Source organism: Lacerta agilis, chromosome 9 (assembly GCF_009819535.1).
Source record: "Lacerta agilis isolate rLacAgi1 chromosome 9, rLacAgi1.pri, whole genome shotgun sequence".
Lineage (NCBI taxonomy): Eukaryota > Metazoa > Chordata > Lepidosauria > Squamata > Lacertidae > Lacerta > Lacerta agilis.
In genome coordinates this window covers 3,597,837-3,617,807 of record NC_046320.1, presented here as the reverse complement: position 1 = coordinate 3,617,807, position 19,971 = coordinate 3,597,837, and the positions used below count along the sequence as shown (strand labels likewise).

The following is a 19,971-nucleotide window of genomic DNA, read 5'->3' as shown; positions in this document are numbered from 1 at the left end:
CATATTTGGGTATGAATTATTATTTCCCTTTGCCGTGCGTATATGTGGTTGTGTGTGAGTAGAACGCACATAATGGAGGGGAGGTCTGCATTATAAAATCCATTTGGTTTGTGAACAGTTAACTTAATGAAGGGAGAAGGTGGGTAAGGTCACCTCCACAACTGAGACCTAAGGAATATAACTTATAGGGTAATCTGCAGCTGGCAACCTGCCAAGGAACAGCTAAGCTGATACCATTACTAAGGTGGTGACTAGGTCCCTTGAGAAATGTTCCATAATGTAGTTGACATGAGAGTCCATTGCTTTTATAAGACACAGTATAATAATAAAAAAGGTTGAATTGCAATGCGGACTCTTGTCGACATTCCATTGGCGCTCAGTGGGCCTCAGTTAAAACCGGGAATAATGAGGCGGAGAGGGAGGAAAATGAACGAGAGACTCCGGGCAGCGCTCCTGGGTCGCAGGCTGAGCGCTTTCCCATTTCTGCGAGGCGCTCCTCGAAAGAGAACCGGGGACACCCACCCTCCAGTCCCCGGTCCTCCGACGAGAGAGGGCTGCATAGAAAGAAGGCTTCCTACTAGGCCGCCACGAGCCGGCGAACCGCCAACTCCCCGCCCGCCCGCTCCCAGCGCCGGGCGGAGGCGGAACCTTCGCGCGCGGTCCCGGCTGGCGAGGGGGACGCCTTTCCGCGGAGGGACGCCTTCCGCCTCGCTCGGCGCCGCCCGCCATGGCGGTGGACATCACGCTCCTGTTCAAGGCGAGCGTGAAGACGGTGAAGACCCGGAACAAGGCCCTGGGGGTCCCGCTGGGCGGCGGCGGCGGCGGCAGCAGCGACAGCCCCCGCGACGACGCCCAGGCCCTGCTCAAGCGCGGCGGGCAGCGCTCCAAAGGCGACTTCTCCAGCCGCGCCCGCGAAGTGGTGAGTGGGGCTGGTGGGGGGCGAGGACGTGGCTGGGGGGGGGGCCTCTCGCGGGCAAAGGCCTCGCTGCTGCTGCCGACGACGGCAATTAAGTTCAGAAAACAGCATCTGGCCGCGACACCAGGGGCAGCAGCTCAGTTGGGGCTTATTTCCGAAACAAACCCGCCTGGTGGTGGCATCTTGAGGCTGCGTGTGGCTATTCGGCACTCTGCACATGCTCGAAGTGCTCCTTTATTCGCAGGTCGCTAGAGAGAGGGGTTGGAGTTCCGCGTGGGTAGGATCTGGAACACACTGAGTGTTGTGTTAAAGGGGGGGGCGCGTGAAAGAGTGGGGGTATGTTTGAGCGTATTCTTTACGGATCTGATCATCTTGAATCCCCCACCCAGCCACCCTGTGGTGACAGTGCAAAGTAGGATGGGGTGTTAATTGATTATTTTTATACCTTTTTTTTTTTTAGCTCAATAGCCCCCAGAGTGGTGAACAACATTAATCTGTATTATTACAAAAAACTACAATAATGTACATAAAAATACATCTATCAAGACAATATAAAATAGTGGCAAGGTTTTCAGTGGCCAACATCGGGGTGTGTGGGGGGAGAATAGAGCAGCTTCAATAAGGTACTATACTGTATATCAGAAGCAGTCTGTAAAACACTCTTGACACTAGCTGTGCAATCCAATACAGTACATACATGTCTGCCCAGAAGTAAACCCCACTAAATTCAATGGGATAGTTCAAGTATGTGTTTATTATGGGATTGCAACCTAAATCACCTTGCAGAATAGGAGTGGGCTTTTGGAGAGTGAAAAACTCATACCCTTTGTGGCAATTGTTTTTCTTCATTGCTGAAGAAAAAGGAAACTTTCACCTGCAACGGACAAATGTGTTCACAAGATATGTAATAGTTGTACTGCAACATTATCATAATATGCATCTTATTCAATGGTTGAATTTAACATCAGTGATTTACATCACAGTCTTAAACATTTCTACTCGGAAGTCCCTCTGAGTCTATTGGGACCAACTGTAGAATAAGTGTAGAGTAACTGGATTACAGCAGAACTTTCCAAACTGTGTCATGTTGGCTGCAGTAGGTGTGTCATGCGAATGCTCTCTGCATTCTTCCCATGGCTGGAACGAGGTTAGTTTAACCTCCGGTTTGCTAGTAAAACTGAATTAATGTGTCATGAAATGATGCATGTCTAAAAAGTTTGGCACCAACATGAAAAGTTTAGAAAGTTCTGGTGTAGGCTATGTTCTGCGTTCTGTTGGAGACAGCAATGCTTCTGAATGCCAGTTGCTGGAAACCACAGGAGGGGGGAGTTGCAGATTCTCCTCAGGGATATTGTGGGCCACTGTGAGAACAGGACGCTGGACTGGATGGGTCATGGGCCTGATCCAGAAGGTTCTTATGTTCTAATGCAGAACTTTCCAAAACCTTGGGTCATGACACATTAGTGTGCCAGCTGCAGTATGTAGGTATGTAGCATGAATGCTCCCCACACTCTTTCTGGGGCTGGAAAGGGTTAGTTTAACCTCTGGTTTGCATTTTGTTTAGTCGTTTAGTCGTGTCCGACTCTTCGTGACCCCCATGGACCAGAGCACGCCAGGCACTCCTGTCTTCCTCTGCCTCCCGCAGTTTGGTCAGATTCATGTTGGTAGCTTCGAGAACACTATCCAACCATCTCATCCTCTGTCATCCCCTTCTTGTGCCATCAATCTTTCCCAACATCGGGGTCTTTTCCAGGGGGTCTTCTTTTCTCAGAAGGTGGCCAAAGTACTGTGTCGCGAAATGATGCATGTCCATAATGTGTGTCACCAACTAGAAAAGCCTGGAAAGCTCTGGATTGCAGTCTTAAACTGCTCTAAGTGTATCTAGATGGAGTCTGAACCAACATGCCAAAATGCAGGTGTCTTGGATAAGATCAGGCTCCATTATTGGAGCATGTGCATTTGCCTCCTTTTATCATGGATATCCCTGATTCAGTGGCAGGTGTAAATTGTGTGGAACAGAGTTTGCTGTCCTTGAATACATATGTATTTCTTTCAGTCTTTCCAGTGACAAGCTTATTGGCTCCTTGCTGTTTTACTAGAGACTGTTTCCATTCCCTCTGTACACTCCCATAGCCTGTTTCTACTGATGCAGTACTGTACTAATAGCAGCTTCTGTCCCAATGAAAGGGACATTATCCACATATCATGCACTAGAGCAAAAGGGTCAGTACAAATGCAGTAGAATATACAACTTATTTCACTACTAATACTGTATATGGATTTCTAATGACATCTTGCTTTATTTTGCCTTTTGCTGTGAACCATTAGAGCTGGGGGGGGTGTGTTTCATAGTAGCAGCAGTGGGCAGCCATTAAGCCTAATGGGAAAGCGTAGTCCTAATTAGTTCAGTTCATAAAAACCTTTTCTCCCACAATCCTCACCAGCACTCCCAATTTTGCTTAACTGTTAAGTGATGTATTTTAGTGTCAATATTTGTAATTCCTTTTCTTCTAATAGTTAATGCTAACCACCAATATCTGTTGCTACAAAGCCTCCTTGGAATGTGTACATGTGCCTGATCTTACATTTTATTCTTCACACAAACATCACATCACATCTGTATATAAACCCTTGGAAGGTTGTTGATGTATGTAAGTCAGATAAATTATCTCTGAAAATAAGGGCACCTTGTTAGCATGGTATCTAGAATGCTTTTTTGCAGAGGAGAGGAGATTGCAAGTAACGTGTTTACCTCTTTTCCGAGGAGCTATATACTGGTAAACTATATGTTTGTATGCAGAGAGCCCCATGTTTTATCCTCAGCATCTCCAGTTGGATGAATCTCCTGTAGGGGTTGGGCTCGGGAAGATCTGAACCTTGTAGAGTTGCAACTAGCTGTAGTAGAAAGTACTAGGCTAGATGTACTAGAAAGTACTGGAACTGATTCATCTGTTCTGAGCTGTATGGTGATCTTGTAAAATAGTTGAAATGTACAGCCTTATGAAGTGATACTCAAGCACTAAACTACTGGAGATTAGGTAGTTCTGATTAAAGTGGTCATTTGCTGTCAAGAGTTGGTGTTGCAATAAAAATAAAATAAAGTGACGTGTTTACTGCAGCTATAAACTGATTATGTAGACAGGAGGATTCACTCAAATTTTTATTCTTCCTTTTTTTGTTACATATGTGCCACTGCTTCTATTACCAGGCAGTAAAACTTGTAAATGTAAAACAAAGTTGATGGACATTTAAAGATCATTCTGTATTTCAGTGCTAGAGGGTTTCTCAATTGTTGTCTGACTACAATTGAGAAATTTAGTCAGGTTCCTACCAGAGTTATCACAGCATAATTTTACCTCCTTAGTTTCTCATGTGATGACATCAGATTGAAGAGTCAGTTTTCAATGTCAAAATGGAAATGGAAATTAAATCCGTTGTAGAGAAACTAAAATACTGTTAGCGTAAACCAGCCTTGTAAATTTGCACTCAAACATTACCAGCTTTCATAGGGCATGGGAAGAGACTTTGCCGCCTCTGTGCCATATGAGCACAGGAAGGAGTGCATTTTTCCACCACTGCCTGTTGTGTTGGGTTCTATGCTGTACATCAGGGGTCAGCAACCTTTTTCAGCCAGTCCACCATCCCTCAGACCATGTGGTGGGCTAGTATCTATTATGGGGAAAAAATATGGACAAATTCCTGTGCCCCAGAAATAACCCAGAGATGCATTTTAAATAAAAGGACACATTCTACTCATGTAAAAACATGCTGACTCCCGCACCGTCCGTGGGCCGGATTGAGAAGGTGATTGGGCCGCATCCGGGCCATGGGCCTTAGGCTGCCTACCCCTGCTGTACATGTAGGAGTGAGCTTTGCCTCCTCTACACCCAGCACAGAAATGCAGTGGATGGAAGTGGAGGGACAAAATGATTTGTCCCTTTACTGCCAGCTTGCTTGGTTTCTTGCTAGAAGGCAAAATGCCCCCCCCCCTCATGGCCAGCATAGAAACACAGTTGGTTGCTGGAGGGTGTGTGTGAAGTTGAGCACTCCATACCTCTTCTGGCAACTTCCTCACTTGCCTGGATGCGGTTGTTAGTTGCCTGTGGCAAACAGGCAAGTGGTTAAAACCAGAAACACTATTGCAGCATGCTTTGCATTTACAAAGTTTATTTTAATTGGTGACCGTTATAATTCATTCAGAGCAGGGGAAAGAGAACATGCACATCTGCAGCATAGGTTAAGTGTTAATCAGCTCTGTAGTTTAGAGAAATTAATCTTGGACATTAAGAACTTAAAATGGTTTCATCTTTCAGTTTGCTTTTCATGAGAAGCTAGCTCTTAAATCAGGCTCATAGCTGAGGTTGTAGGACAGCTAGTTCTTCCTTATGTGACAATTTAAATACAAACTCATTGATACTGTAGTTTATATTATGTTTACACACATCTATTTTAAATATTGAACTGGTTCCCATATCATTTTATTTTTGCAGAAAAATAGCAAAGAAACAATATGAAAAGTTATGTTTATGTCAAACTAATTTAAAACTAAAGAGCATGCCTTATTTAATAGCAGATTAAGTTCCAGACCAGTTAATAGTCCCTTGGGGAGTGCCTCTGAAGTCAGCCAAGTAGGATGTGTGTACAGGACAAGCAGTTCAAAATGCTAAGTTTAGTCTAGTAATACACACACACACACACACAAAACTAGCATGGATATATAAAAAGTGAGGTTTGGATAAGCAGGGTTGCTATGAGCTGCCTCTCTGAGGTGACATTTAGTTTATCTCTCACAGGTTAAAAAGTATATTGCTGAACACTGATACCAAGAGGCTAAGAATTTTTATATGCCTCTTTTCTAAAATATGTGCCATGTAGACAAAATTTTATTTGTTTTGTTACACTTAATGTGAATAATTGTACAAACAATATGCATACGCTACAAATGTAAACTAGTTTTAATCCTATTCAGTTGTCACAGCTCCCAGACATCCACCTCCCATGATCAGATAACTCCCCACGCCCTTTTTGGTTTATATTGGTCTGAGTAAGAGGCAGAATCGTAACAGAATGAAAACTTGTTGAATGCGAAGTAGATTTGCCTTCTGTGTTTGTTCTTTAGCAGTTTTGGTATCCTGGACTGCATGTCTATTTTTTAATATGTGTCCTAGTCAGGCTTCAAAATAATTTAAGTATACTTCATGGGAACACATTAATTCAGACATTTTTCATTTCCTAAATATTTTTTTATTTTAGAAGACATCTGAAGGCAGCCCTGTTTAGGGAAGTTTTTAATGTTTGAAGTTTTATTCTGTTTTTAATATTCTGTTCAAAGCCGCCCAGAGTGGCTGGGGAAACCCAGCCAGACGGGCAGGGTAGAAATTAATATTAATAATAATTCATTGGGACCTTAAAAGTATAAACATCTGATAAATGTCTTAGAATAATTGGAGTGCTCCTTTAATTAATGTAGAGAAACTGTTCCCCTTTGTATTAATTCTGTTTCTGGAGCTAAATTGCACAATTATTTCAAATGTGACGGGGGCTTTTAGGGGTTCTTGAAATGTCCATGCTGTTGTTTTTGAAGTTGATTTTATGGAGCGGATTTTGGGGACAAAGCCTTTCCCTACTAGATAGGCCATCGTTTCCCCTGGAAATTTCATTACCGTTCTTGTTCTTGAATTGGGTGCATCTTGATGGGGATGGCGGCCAATACAGGCATGTTCTCTTTGCGCTGGACATGGGACTGTGCTTCCCCTTTTCACAATAGCTCCTTCACTTTTGCAGTAATAACAAACAACTGAGGACGGCAAAGTAACATGAAAGAGAAGCATGAAAACAATTTAATGATTAGCACCGAAACGAATATTTAATTAAAATAAAAGCCATGCCTAAAAGCCTTAATGCTGACTTTTGGAAACCGAACCATACTGTGGTATTTGGAAAGCCCAATGTCCTGTACAGTAGATATTCCAAATTGGTTGGGAACTGGAGCTTACGTTTGCAAGCTTGGAATGTCCTGCGGATAATTAAGTTGTGGTCAGGCTTTAGAAAAATACAAAGTTCTCAAACTATGATTTTATAAACATGCTGCAATAACATTTCTTTATATTTAACAGTTTCGTATAGAAAGCTGATACTCTCACAAGGCATTGATTAAAGGTAAAACATCAAGAAAGGAAAAATATTAAATTAAAACTTCAGTTAGGATGTTGACAGTTGGCTTGTAATATTAAACAGATGTGCGTGTTCCTGGGATATTCTTCTTTCAAAGCCTTGTTGCCAAGATTAAAAAAAAGACAGCTACATGATTTTTTATTAATGTTTAATTCCCTTTTACTTTAGATTCTCTTTTGCCTGGTTCATTCCCTTTGGATGCTGAGATTTTAAGAAGGTCTTTGTATAATTCATTTTAGATCTGGACCCATGAGATTGTACCCATTATTTAAAATTCTGGTTTAGAAAGTTTTCACTTTTGTTTTGTATGTTAAATTTGTTTTTTATGTAATTGATACGTATGTGGGAGCAGAATTTGATCCACTTAGATCCATGCTGATTAGAAGTAGTTTATAATAGATAACAGAAAATCATTAAACTCTTCTACATTGAATTGTAGTTCAATATAGTGCTTCTTTTTTAATTGTGAGAAAAACACTAGGAAATAATATGATCAATTACAAAACTTCTTTTTGGAACAACTAGTGTTTAACTCAGTATATTTTTCTTTTTATCCATGGCTTTATTTTAAATATTATGTTATACCATGAAGTTCCAAGAGCTACTTAGACTTAGAAAAGGAGATTGCCAATGGCATTCTTAACTTCTTTTTCTTCCAATAGTTGACACCCCCATGTTATACCACAACTTCATTTTTATGATGTTTTGATTATTTTATCATACACCACTATGACATTTTGGCATTTTATAAATAAATAAATAAAATAAACTGCTTTAAATCCTCTGTCTTAAAAAAAGGTCTGCCATGTAAAACACAAGTCTGAAGCCTCCATGAGCTCAGCAGATCTGGCTCCATGTTCTCTGGCACCTGACCCTGGCATCTAAGGATAATTGTCGACAACTATCTACCAAGCTGTTTTTGTTTTAGCAGATGTAGATAAAATTATCTTCAACAGCTGGCTAGACATTGCCAGATATCAGGGCTACATGGAGACCTTCCTGGGCCCTTTGTTGTTCAGTGTCTTTCTAAACGACTTGGATGAAGGAATTGAGGGGATGTTCATCCAAACTGGGAGGATTCAAGATGACCTTAGCAGACTGGAGAACTGGGACAAAACTAACAAAATGAATTTCACTAAGGACAAATGTATGGTTCTGCAATTAGGCAGGAAGAACCAGGTGCATAAATATAAGATGGAAGAAGCAGGCTTACCAGTTGTACATGTGAAAAAGATGTAGGGGTCTTAGTGGACCACAAGCTTAACATGAGTCAACAAAAAGTGAATGCTCTTCCAGGCTGCATCAATAGAAGTACAGTGGTACCTTGGTTCCCAAACTTAATCCGTTCTGGAAGTCTGTTCAAAACCAAAGCGTTCTAAAACCAAGGTGTGCTTTCCCATAGAAAGTACCATATTTTCCGGCGTATAAGACGACTGGGCGTATAAGACGACCCCCAACTTTTCCAGTTAAAATATAGAGTTGGAGATATACTCGACCGCAGATTCTCCACCCGGCATATAAAACAAGCCCCGACTTTTGAGAAGATTTTCCTGGATTAAAAAGTAGTCTCATACGCCAGAATATACAGTAATGCAGAATGGATTAATCTGTTCAGACTTTCAAAAACAACCCCTAAAACAGCAATTTAACATGAATTTTACTATCTAACGAGACCATTGATCCATAAAATGAAAGCAATAATCAGTGTACTGTACTATAAAATAAATAAGACAGTATTGTAGATGATAAAAATTAAAATTTCTTTTTTCCTTACGTGCACTGATCATTGTTTGGATGGGGGGGGGGCTTTTATCCATTTCTGCAGTCACACAATCAGTAGCTGAACTGGGTTCCACACAGTCACAAAACAAGTCACAAGCCGTAGTCATAAGTCAGTAGTAGAAGAAGAAGAGTTTGGATTTGATATCCCGCTTTATCACTACCCGAAGGAGTCTCAAAGCGGCTAACATTCTCCTTTCCCTTCCTCCCCCACAACAAACACTCTGTGAGGTGAGTGGGGCTGAGAGACTTCAGAGAAGTGTGACTAGCCCAAGGTCACCCAGCAGCTGCATGTGGAGGAGCGGAGATGCAAACCCGGTTCACCAGATTACAAGTCTACCGCTCTTAACCACTACACCACACTGGCTCTCAACTACACCACACTGGCTCTTAGTACCATAAAATGAAGGACAAGTCACATTCAAAAAAACAAAAAGGCCACACAAACAAAAGCGCAAAAAATAGCAAAAACAAAAGCTCCAAATATCACCTCTGTGTTGCTTGGGTGCTCAGGACTAAACAGTCAACAGACACAACAGGAAGCCTCTGATAAGCAACGGGGGACTCAATTTACAAACGGAAGACACTCAAGCTTCCAAAGCAAAGTTCACAAACTGGAACACCTACTTCCGGGTTTGCAGCATTTTGTTTCCAAGTTGTTCATAAACTAAGCTGTTCTAAAACCAAGGTACCACTGTATAGTGTCCAGATCAAGAGAAGTAATAATACCACTATATTCTTTCAGACCACATCTGGAATACTGTCCCCAGTTCTGGGCACCACAATTTAACAAGGGTATTGATAAGTTGGAATGTGTGCAGAGGAGGGCAAAAAGGATGATCAAGGTTCTGGAAACCAAGCCTGATGAGAAACGATTGAGGGAGTTGGGTATGTTTAGCCTGGAGAAGGGGAGACTGAGAGGCGATATGATAGACATTTTCAAATATCTAAAGGGTTGTCACATGGAAAATAAAGTGAACTTGTTTTCTCTTGCTCTGAAGAGTAGGATTTGAACCAGTGGAGGCAAGTTACAAGAAAGGAGATTCTGACTAAACATCAGGAAGAACCTTCTGGCAGTAAGAGCTGTTAGACAGTGGAACAGACGCGCTTGGGAGGTTGTGGACTCTCCAATCCTTGGAGATTTTTAAACAGACGTTGGATGGCCATCTGTCATGGATGCCTTGGTCGAGATTCCTGTGTTGCAGGGGGTTGGACTAGATGACCCTTGGAGGTACCTTCCAACTCTACGATTGTATGATTCTAAGTTACTGCTTGGTAAATAACCACCTGCATGCTCCATAAATTGACTGCAGTGGCTATGGCTATGGAGAGTAGACCCATTGAATGAAGAAATAGGGCATATAAATAGATTTCTTTCCTATAAAAAAACATGCATGGTCTCAGCTTGTTTGTTTATGAGCCCAGTTTGCATTGTGTCTCCCCATGTTGATCTGCCCAGTGCTCTACCTGGGACAAGAGTGAATGCTGAAAGTTGACTCTGCTTTGTTTTGTTTGCCACTTCAGAATGCAGGTTGAGGGTCATTTGATTGAATGCTTCTCTGTATTAAAATAAATCACTGCCTATTAAAATTCAGTGATGGAGTGTGGCACATTGTATGTGTGTAGGAATCAACTCCTCTTGTAGCAGGGTAGTATTTCACCAGGAGTCTAAAGCAGGGGTCCCCAAACTAAGGCCTGGAGTCCGGATGCGGCCCAATCGCCTTCTCGGACTGCCCACGGACAGTCCAGGAATCAGTGTGTTTTTACATGATTAGGATGTGTCCTTTTATTTAAAATGCATCTCTGGGTTATTTGTGGGGCATAGGAATTTGTTCATTTCCCCCCCAAAATATAGTCCAGCCCCCCACAAGGTCTGAGGGACAGTGGACTGGCACCCTGCTAAAAAAGTTTGCTGGTCCCTGGTCTAAAGCGATACAGCCCAGACATAGGTTTGAAATAGGGCTTTTTGTTCCTAAACATCAGTAAGGCATCCTATAAAGATAAAATATTCTATCTTTCCAACTAGCTTTGTAGAATGAAGACCCAAAGCATGCCTCGAGGGGTACGGCTATTCCCTTTTATCCTTACAACAACCTTATGAATTGGATCAATCTGAGAGATGGAGATTGGCCCAGGATCACCCAGTGAACTACATGGCCAAGCAGGGTTTCAGACCTGTGAGTCTTTTTTCCAAGTCCCATACTCTGAGTATTGCACCATAGTGGTTCCGTTTTATTGGAAACTTGTTTGGATGGTATAACAAAAAGTGAAGTATACCCTTTTGAATAAACAGTTCTTTTGCTTCTGTATTTTGTCAGGCTGCAGATGGTACTTCTGTATTGCCATATCTGCATAGTAAAATGGGAGTGGCATTGTAGGGTGTTTGCTCAGTTAATTATAACATCAATTAAGAGTGTGTGTGGTTGCAGTAGTTCATTGTTAGATATATGACCTTCCTGCTAAAATAGAAGACATTACACAATTCTGTGTGTGTGTATGTTGAATGAAGTGTTCAGGGTTTTTTTTAATGCAATTTTGAAAATATGCAAGATGTAGCAATTAACCTACATGTACGTATATAATACTAGAAAATGGGCAACTTATTATATTCAAAGACAGGATCTGATAGGCTCAAATTGCTTAAAACATCAGTTATTGAAGATCTACCCAGGGGAATTTAAGAAACCATTTAACAGATGAAAGTACATTTTGAAAAGTTTGACCTTACAGGCAATCATAAAATGAATGCAAACAGTGCTTCTCCCCCTGAAATGTATAGAGCCCATCTGTGTCTAATCCAGTAATTACAGACTGAGTTCAATTACCTTTTCAAACTTGGAGCAGACTGGAGACTAAGCAGTGAATGTGCATGGGGTTTTGTCTAGACCTCAGTTGACCACAGTCTAAAACAGGAATTTATATCTAATTTTATTTTATTTTGTTCAGTTTGGTAGCTCTTAAAAGATTCATTTTGCTACTTAAGTTATCAGATTCTGGAAGCCCAGTACACATGTATTGCTATACTTGTGTGTGAACCTATCTTTAAAAAAAAAAAAGTTTTTGAGAAAAGTAGTTGGCATTTGCAGGGTAAGGGTTTGGGGAGTTTAGCTCCTTTTAAAAACAGTTTGAGAGCAGCCAAAGTTTTTATTTCTCAATTCTTCGTGGTTTACTCTGGTTCTTTTCTAATAACTGTGGCCTATAATATGCATTGCACAATGAATAATATTTTGGAAGAATTATTAACAGTAATTTTCAAATGTACTTTACTATAAACAATGAAGCACCTTTTCCATCACCCGTAAGGATCATGCAGCTAGGCTGCCTGTGTGTGTTGGCTTTGTTTGGGTATGTACCATGTGCCCAAGTTAAAATTGTCTCTTTGCTTTCAGCTGTTTCTCTCATTTAAATCAGTGGAAGTTCTGAACAGGAGTGCACAGTCCTTGTAAATACCGTAGATTGTAAACACAGCTGCGGGAACTGATTCTACTGTTATACTTCACTGTTTGGGATGAAATGACTTGCTATCAATACAACAACATAGCATATTCTCTTGGGGAGAACCAAACTAAATCTTTGGTTTACAATGATGTGTGAACCAGGATATTATTTGCTAAGTTGATAAATTGGGTGTGCCATCAACTGTAGTCTTACACAATATTCCGTGGGTAAGACCTTATTATTTATTTGACTTGTCTACTACAAAAAAGTTTCCAATCAATTTAGAAAAAGATATAACATAATAAAACCATTCTAATAATCCACAAACAAATTCAGTAGAAGAACATTTTATGGAATAGCCACCAACCAGCTAGTTGCAATCCATAAAATGTCTGGGAGAAAAAAATAAGTTTTAACTTGACACCAAAATGATGTTATTGGTGGACCTCATTGGGAAGAGCATTCCATAGGTGGGTAGCCATAACTGAAAACGTTTTCTTCCCTGTTGATACCTTTTGAACCTTCCTCAGAGGGAGCATTCAAATAAAGCTCTCAAGTGAAGATGGAACGGTCCAAGTAGGTTCATATTGGGAGAGGCACTTTGGAAAAGATTGTGGTCCCAAGCCATCCATGTTAAAACTAGCACTCTTGAGTTGGCAACCAGTGCAGTTGTGATAGGTCAACAATTGGGTGACCACTGGCTAAATATTCTGAACCATCTTCAAAGGCAGACCCATATACAGCACATTGCAGAGCATATATTACTGCAGTCAAGTTATTCCTTTCCATATACAATAGGGCCATAGCTGAGCCACCAGACAAAGCTAGTACTCTGCACCACTGAGGCTGCCTGTGCCTCATGTGACAGCAGTGGATCTAGGAAGACACTTGACTACAGATCTGCTCTTTCAGAGGGAGCTTGACCACCACCCACCTGGTCAGAAGAATCACCCACTAATAATATTTCAGTCTTGTCTAGATTCAGGTGTCTTTATAGGCCCTCATCCATTCTATTTTCACAACCAAGCACCAGTTCAGCACATTTTTCACCTCACCTGCAGAAGATGAAAGAGAGAAATGCAGCTTTGTGTCATCAGCCTGCTGTCATTAAAGAGAAGGGGAGTAAGAGCAGCCTCTGCAGGACCCAAATCTGGAGAACCCATAGGGCCAAACAGTATCCCCCAAGCACAACCTTCTAGATCTGACTGTACAGGTAGGAGTGGTGATGCCTTTAGGGCAGGGGTAGGCAACCTAAGGCCCAGGGGCCGGATGTGGCCCATTCGCCTTCTCAATTCGGTCCGCGGACGGTCCAGGAATCAGCGTGTTTTTACATGAGTAGAATGTGTCCTTTTATTTAAAATGCATCTCTGGGTTATTTGTGGGGCATAGGAATTCGTTCCTCCCCCCCCCCATATAGTCCAGCCCCCCACATGGTCTGAGGGACGGTGGACTGGCCCACGGCTGAAAAAGGTTGCTGACCCCTGCTTTAGGGCAGTTCCTTGTTTAGAACACTTCTGTTAAAATAACCCCATGGTTTTCCTTGCATAGATAGTACATTTGGATTAGCCCAGAGTAAAAAATTATGTTTCCAGACACAAGAGGGCACATAGGAATCTGCCATCTCAGGAGGCCATTGTCAGAAGTTAAATGATGCAGCCATCTTGTTGAAGCTAAGTAGGTGTGGGCCTGGTTACGGCCTGGATGGGACACTGCATGGAAACTTCTTGCGGTTTGTAATGGAAATAAATTCAGCCTGATCTGCTATAATAGCAGTTCCATCAACATTGGTAAAGTTTGCAGATCCAGACATTCTATAGAACAAGAGGTAAATTTTATTATGGTTTGGCATATCTCAGTTAACAAACCAACGTTTCAAATGTTGCTCCACCTCCAGAACCACTGTTTCTAGAGATGGTAGCACTAACAGATGGGGAAATGTGGAGACTTGCGGTACATGCCTGTGTCAAGTATAAGTTGGTAGTTGCCACTTTACAAAGTTAGGCTCTCTGTCCGCAGCTGCACAAAAGAGTCAAAGTATCCCTTTGGTGTTTTCATATTCTAACAGGACCTAAACGTGTTTACTCAGAGGTAAGTTTCACTTAATCCAGCTGTATTTCCTCCCAGCTGTTGCTTTGCAGACCTTGTAAAAATTAGTAACTTTTCGTTGAGAGCATTGTGGAATGTTGTAGGCTGCATGGCATTTATTTCAAATGTATGAACTATGCCTTTCAATTTAGCGCGCCCTTTTCAATAAAATTAAACTCGGCAATTTTTTTGATTTTTTTTTTTTTAAGAGATGTTGGCTAAGTGGGTATAATTAAGTTGTAAGAAGTGGCCCATCAACTGAAATCCTATGACGGAAAACAAGACGCTGTTTAATAAAAGGAGCTTCTTTTGCAGGAACAGGACTCTGATTTTCATTAAATAAATGGTATTCTCAGCTACTTTATCTAAGCTCAAGATTAATTTCTATGGTTACGGGTGGATATAAATCTTTAGCATGCTTTTCAAAACTGATTGTGTTTGCTCACAACAAGATTTTAGCAGCCTTCTTCTAAAATAAGTGTTTACTTTAAATTCCCCCCATTAAATGCATAGACATAGGTGGGCTGCAATTCCAGAGGCATAATAAAAAAATAAAAAGTTATATGCTGAAATAGAATTACAGGAAGTAGACATTAAAAATACTAAATAGCAGTGCTTTTTTCCTTAAAAAAATGTTTAGGGGTACTCTCATTTTCCTACTCATTGAAATACTGCCCCTCATGGAGGCCAAACTTAGATTCAGAAAATGTTTCTGCATGTGTGTTTCCCCCCCCCCCCCCGAGAAAAAAGCACTGCTAAACAGGGTCCATGGTTTCAGGCAAAGGGAGAAAATGAGTGTCCCTTACTGTACACCAGGCGTAAAGTGGGGAGCCTGAGTCCTGGCTCCTTATCTGGCCTTTGAAACTATCCCAGGCCATATCCTGCATCAGTTCTGCTCATGTGACCCCGAACTCTGGTAATTCCTCCTGCTTGTCTGGGTATAGAATAGAGAGAGAAGTGCAAGTGTGTGTAGAAACTCTTCTAACACGCAAAGGTAAAATTTGCATGCCTTGCCCCATTCCCTTTTGCCTCTAGCCCTGCCTACCAATAATTGCTTGTGGTTCCCATAAAATTGCCCAGAAGCAGAGGCGACCCTGGAACTAAAAAGTTTCCTCACCCCTGCGGTACACTAGGACTTCTAAATATTCATTTCCATACTTCAGCTCTAGCAGATAGACATATTTAATGCTGAGTAATAAACACAGAAAACTTGAAAGAGAGGAAGTGGAAGGGAGTATCCTGTAGGAGGGTATTGCTAGCTGGTTGGAACTCTGATAAGGAGCATGCCGCACGGCTGTGTTTTGTTGCAGGTCCTACTTTTCTCTGCAGAGTGTGAGTGTGTGTGTGTGTGAGAGAGAGAGAGAGATTGTGTGTGTGTGTGTGTGTGTGTGTGTGTGTGTAGTGTATACAGATGCTCGTTTTCCTATAACTTGTTATGCACCGTTTACAGTGACTTTTCAACAGGAAAATACGCACACCTCAGTTTTGATACTCTGAATAAATTTTGAATCTGAAATTATATACTGTGCTACATAGATACAATTCAGTGTGCATTTCAGAATTGGGCCTCTATTATGTACATCAGTTACAGATTTTTTAATTAATGAATAATAATGAATAGGACTGGGCTCCAACCTATACACCCAATCCTACACAACTTTTAAAAGACATCTGAAGGCAGCACTGTATCAGGAAGTTTTTAATGTTTGACATTTTACTATGTTTTTATATGTACTGTAAGCTGCCCAGAGTGGCTGGAGAAACCCAGCCAGATGGACGGAATATTATTATTATTATTATTATTATCGTTATCATTAACAACAACAACAACAACAACATCCTTGGGAGTATCTCTTTGAATAAGGATTCCTCAAATCAGAGCATAACATAGTTTTTATAAAACCTGATTTTTGTGAAGAGTAGATTAATGTGAAATGTTTAAAGATGAGCTGTCTACTGTTCCATATAATGTCCTACCTTATTACAGTTGGCCCCTGTCTTAATGATGCTTGCATGTGTGCAGCAGTAGTTAATTGTAAAAAGATGTGGACTCTGCAGAAGAGTTGAGTGAGGTCTATTATTTACTCTCTTTTTGCTTACTTGATAAAGAAAATAAGAAGAAAAAATTATAATTTATTCAGAACAAAATGGAACAGTTGAAGCAAAAACATCCTGTGTAAAAGTGCAAATAAAGTTTAATGCTGAGAATTGTTGTAAGTGGAGTGTGTTTAATTCGCAGTAATAAAGGCCAATTTCGGTAAACCTATTTTGACCAATTTGCTTTTGTTTCCCAGCTGAAATGTTCCTCAAAACTTGTGGCTTTTGTGTTGCACTTAAAGAGGTTTTAGATAATTGTGTGAAAATATAAATATTGAAGTTCTGATTAGAGTTAGGCAATAAGACAAGAAGAAAATATTAGAAAATGCTATTAAAGTCAGATGTTGGATCCCATGATGAAACAAAGAATATGAACATCAGAAGTTTTGCAGACTTGAATGAGGCAGCTTCAATTTGTTAGTTCAACAGATAAGACTGAAGTCTTGCCGCGTCCTTATTTTTCAGTTCAGTGACAAAAACTCCTTTCAGTGTTTATGCATATATAACAGTTGTGTGAATAATGAACTCAATGACCGTGCAATCTTATGCATGTTTAATCAAAAGTAAGACTTACACTCAAGCATGTGGGTGCATAGAGTATTGTAGACATACAACACAACTTTAACCATTTTTGCCTACTCAGAAGTAAGTCCTGTTGAATTCAGTGGGGCTTACTGCTAGGTAAGTGGAGTTAAGATTGCAGCCTTACTCTTGTAAGTGATACTAAAACTATTCAGTCGTTTGAAACTTTCTGCCAGTTCTTAAAACACACCGTTGTATTCCCTTTTGCAGTAATTAACCTTCCCTTTTAATATATAACATTTGAGTGTGTTGAAATTCATAGAATTGTAAGTATTCATGTGTATGAACTTACAAAGGCAAGAAAATTACTGGTCTGTCTTTTTTGGATAAGGACTTGGAACAATCTACGATGCACTTTTTGCAGGTTCTTATTTCAGTGTGATTTATTTAGAATCCAAGCTCAGTCGATCTGTAGAACTTCAAAGTCTTAATTATAAAGTTTCATTCAGTGATCTTGTTGCACAAGCAAAAGTCACTGGTGCCTCCTTCCATCATCTGCTGCTCCCCATAGGTCCCAAAATTCAGACCCCCTTGAGCATCTTTTTGCTCAGTAACTCTTGTAACATATAGTCAAAGTTGTTCTCGCATTTGGCAGTGGTACGTGTGTGTGTCTGTGAGACCATTTGTTTTCTTAATTTTAAGTAATACTAAATTTAAGAGATGCAACTGCGTTAGGATGCTCACTTTTCAAAAATATTTGAGTTACTGAAAATATTCTACTTTCCTTTTAATAGTGTTGCAGCGATACAGAAAAGCAGCTTTCATATTCCTGGAAGGAGCATTATTTAAATACTTCCTGCTATGACTCCCTTTTTTGTTTTTGGTTAAAGGAAGCTGTACTCAGAGATGAAATAAACCAATTTCAGAAAATAATTTTCAAAAGCTGTAAACTCAAAATAGTGAACAGAAGGTTTATGATTTATTTCTCACAGTTAGGACTGCATGGTCGCTTTTGTTTGAAGGGGTGTCCCGATTCAAGAATATTTAGATCCTTTAGAATAGGAATCTCACATTTTTCTAAGTTTCTGTATACTAAAAGAGCTCCCAAATGCTTTTGCTTTGGAAATTTGATTTTGTTTGACATCAGATAATAGCAGGAGATTACGGAGAGATAGGATGTGCAAGTAGACTAAGGTAAGTCAGGGCAGTTGTGCACGTCATAAATGAAGAAATGCATTATTTAAAAGGAACACAAAAGAGCACATATTTGCGTAAAATTTGCATGTGCTACCTTATACATGTAGATTTAAATTTATAAAGAATTGCCATAATTATATAGAAATACAATGCATTTCATAATGGTAAAGGATAAATTTGGGACCATGTAACCTGTGTGCCTCCTCTAGGTCTGCTATCCAGATTCATACTCCAGATGGGCCCCTGCTCTCCCTTCTTATAGTTCTTTATCTTCAAACCCGACTTTGACTGGACAGCCTTTCAAAAAATATAGGATTCCCCGAGTATTGTCCTCTGACGTCTTCAAGTAGAGGACTGTTCTGTGTTAAGTAGGGTATGTGGCCGCCCTATGTTCAGTTGCGCAGACATGTATGTGAAGAAAGTGTAAACTCTTCCCATTTCCAGGGTTGTAGCAATACACTTTAGTAGTGCCACTTGAGGTGGGTTTTGGGGCTGATTCAGGAGCCGGAGAGAAGTTGTACAGTATCTTGAAAAAGGAACACAAGGATGAGCAATTCAGTTTTTAAACAACAATTACAAGCACCTAGTTAGGGAATGGGAAATGTCTCCTTTTATAATGCTGTACTTTCTCATTAACAATCTGCCCAGTGAAGTAATCGAAATACCGTAAAGTAAACTCTTTAATGCCTTATGCATGCAATTCCATTTTTGAAATAGGTTATCACTGCAGAGTGACGCAAATGCTCCTGTATTATCTATTTGTTCTTAATGCAGTCAACAAAAAGATTGCACATTTTATTCTAATTTAATTTTTTTAAATTATGCAATCTGATGATTTTTCAAGTCCTGCTCTGTCTCTGCAGTGGGTAATCACATGAACTTTTTTGTTTAGTTTTTTTTACCCGCAGCTGTACTTTAAAATTTTGCCTCAGTTTTTTTAAAACAACATTTTTAGCGTCTCCACATTAAATCTCTTTCAACATTTGCAGATTAAAAAACAACTATGTAAGCAGTCAGTTTTTGTGTTTATCGTTTCTATTCTTTCATTACTTTGAATAACTGAATATGAGTAAGGAAGGAATGTGGAACCCTCGAGTCTGAATTTTGGTGCGTCTTCAGACCCCTTCTACTTAGGATTTGCTGCCATGCTTCCTTGCATTTTTAAAGAGTTTTCTTGTTGTCATTTAAATGTTGTGATTCAAATAACTTTCAGTAGAACAAAAGTCATTGAATAAAATGTGCACGCTATGCCTGTTAATAAAAGTAATTATAGGTCCCAAATTGCCTTCTACTTGTAGACTCGTTTTTGTTCCCCATTTGTTGATGTAAACCAGGAACTGGGCAAGGTAACCATTTTCATGAGATTAGAGGCAGCCAGGCTGACTGTCTCTTGGCTTTGTGCTCCCCCCACTTAAATGCATGCCCACCCCTATCTTCTGTTTAGATATCGCTTGCTTTTTGGAGTTTCACATTACTGCAGCAATTGATCTGGGTGACCTGTCTTAAGAACTTTAACATTGCAGTTGCAACTTAAACCAAATGTATATCCTCAAGAGGCAAATCATCTGAAAAACTGGTCAGTTGTGATTATGGCCTACTGTACTTTTCCCCTCGCAAACCTGAGTAGGATAGCACTGGAAACCATCAGTTGCTTAAACAGGCGGGTGACAGAAATCTAATTTCTGCTTATACAAATGCAGCACTTTTGCGGCTTTAGAATAAGCATTTGAACCAGCTGTGCCAACTTTTCACAGTTTAAACTT

General features: G+C 40.3%; 1 protein-coding gene across 1 annotated transcript in view; it reads left to right on the top strand.

Moving 5' to 3' along the window:
* Positions 1–698: 698 nt before the first annotated feature.
* STX18 (syntaxin 18) overlaps positions 699–19,971 on the top strand; it is a 46,988-nt gene continuing 27,715 nt past the window's right edge. Inside the window, exon 1 of the mRNA XM_033161101.1 lies at positions 699–919. Within this exon, the coding sequence (XP_033016992.1) occupies positions 728–919 (192 nt within the window). The 5' untranslated portion in view covers positions 699–727. The remainder of the gene's footprint in view (positions 920–19,971) is intronic.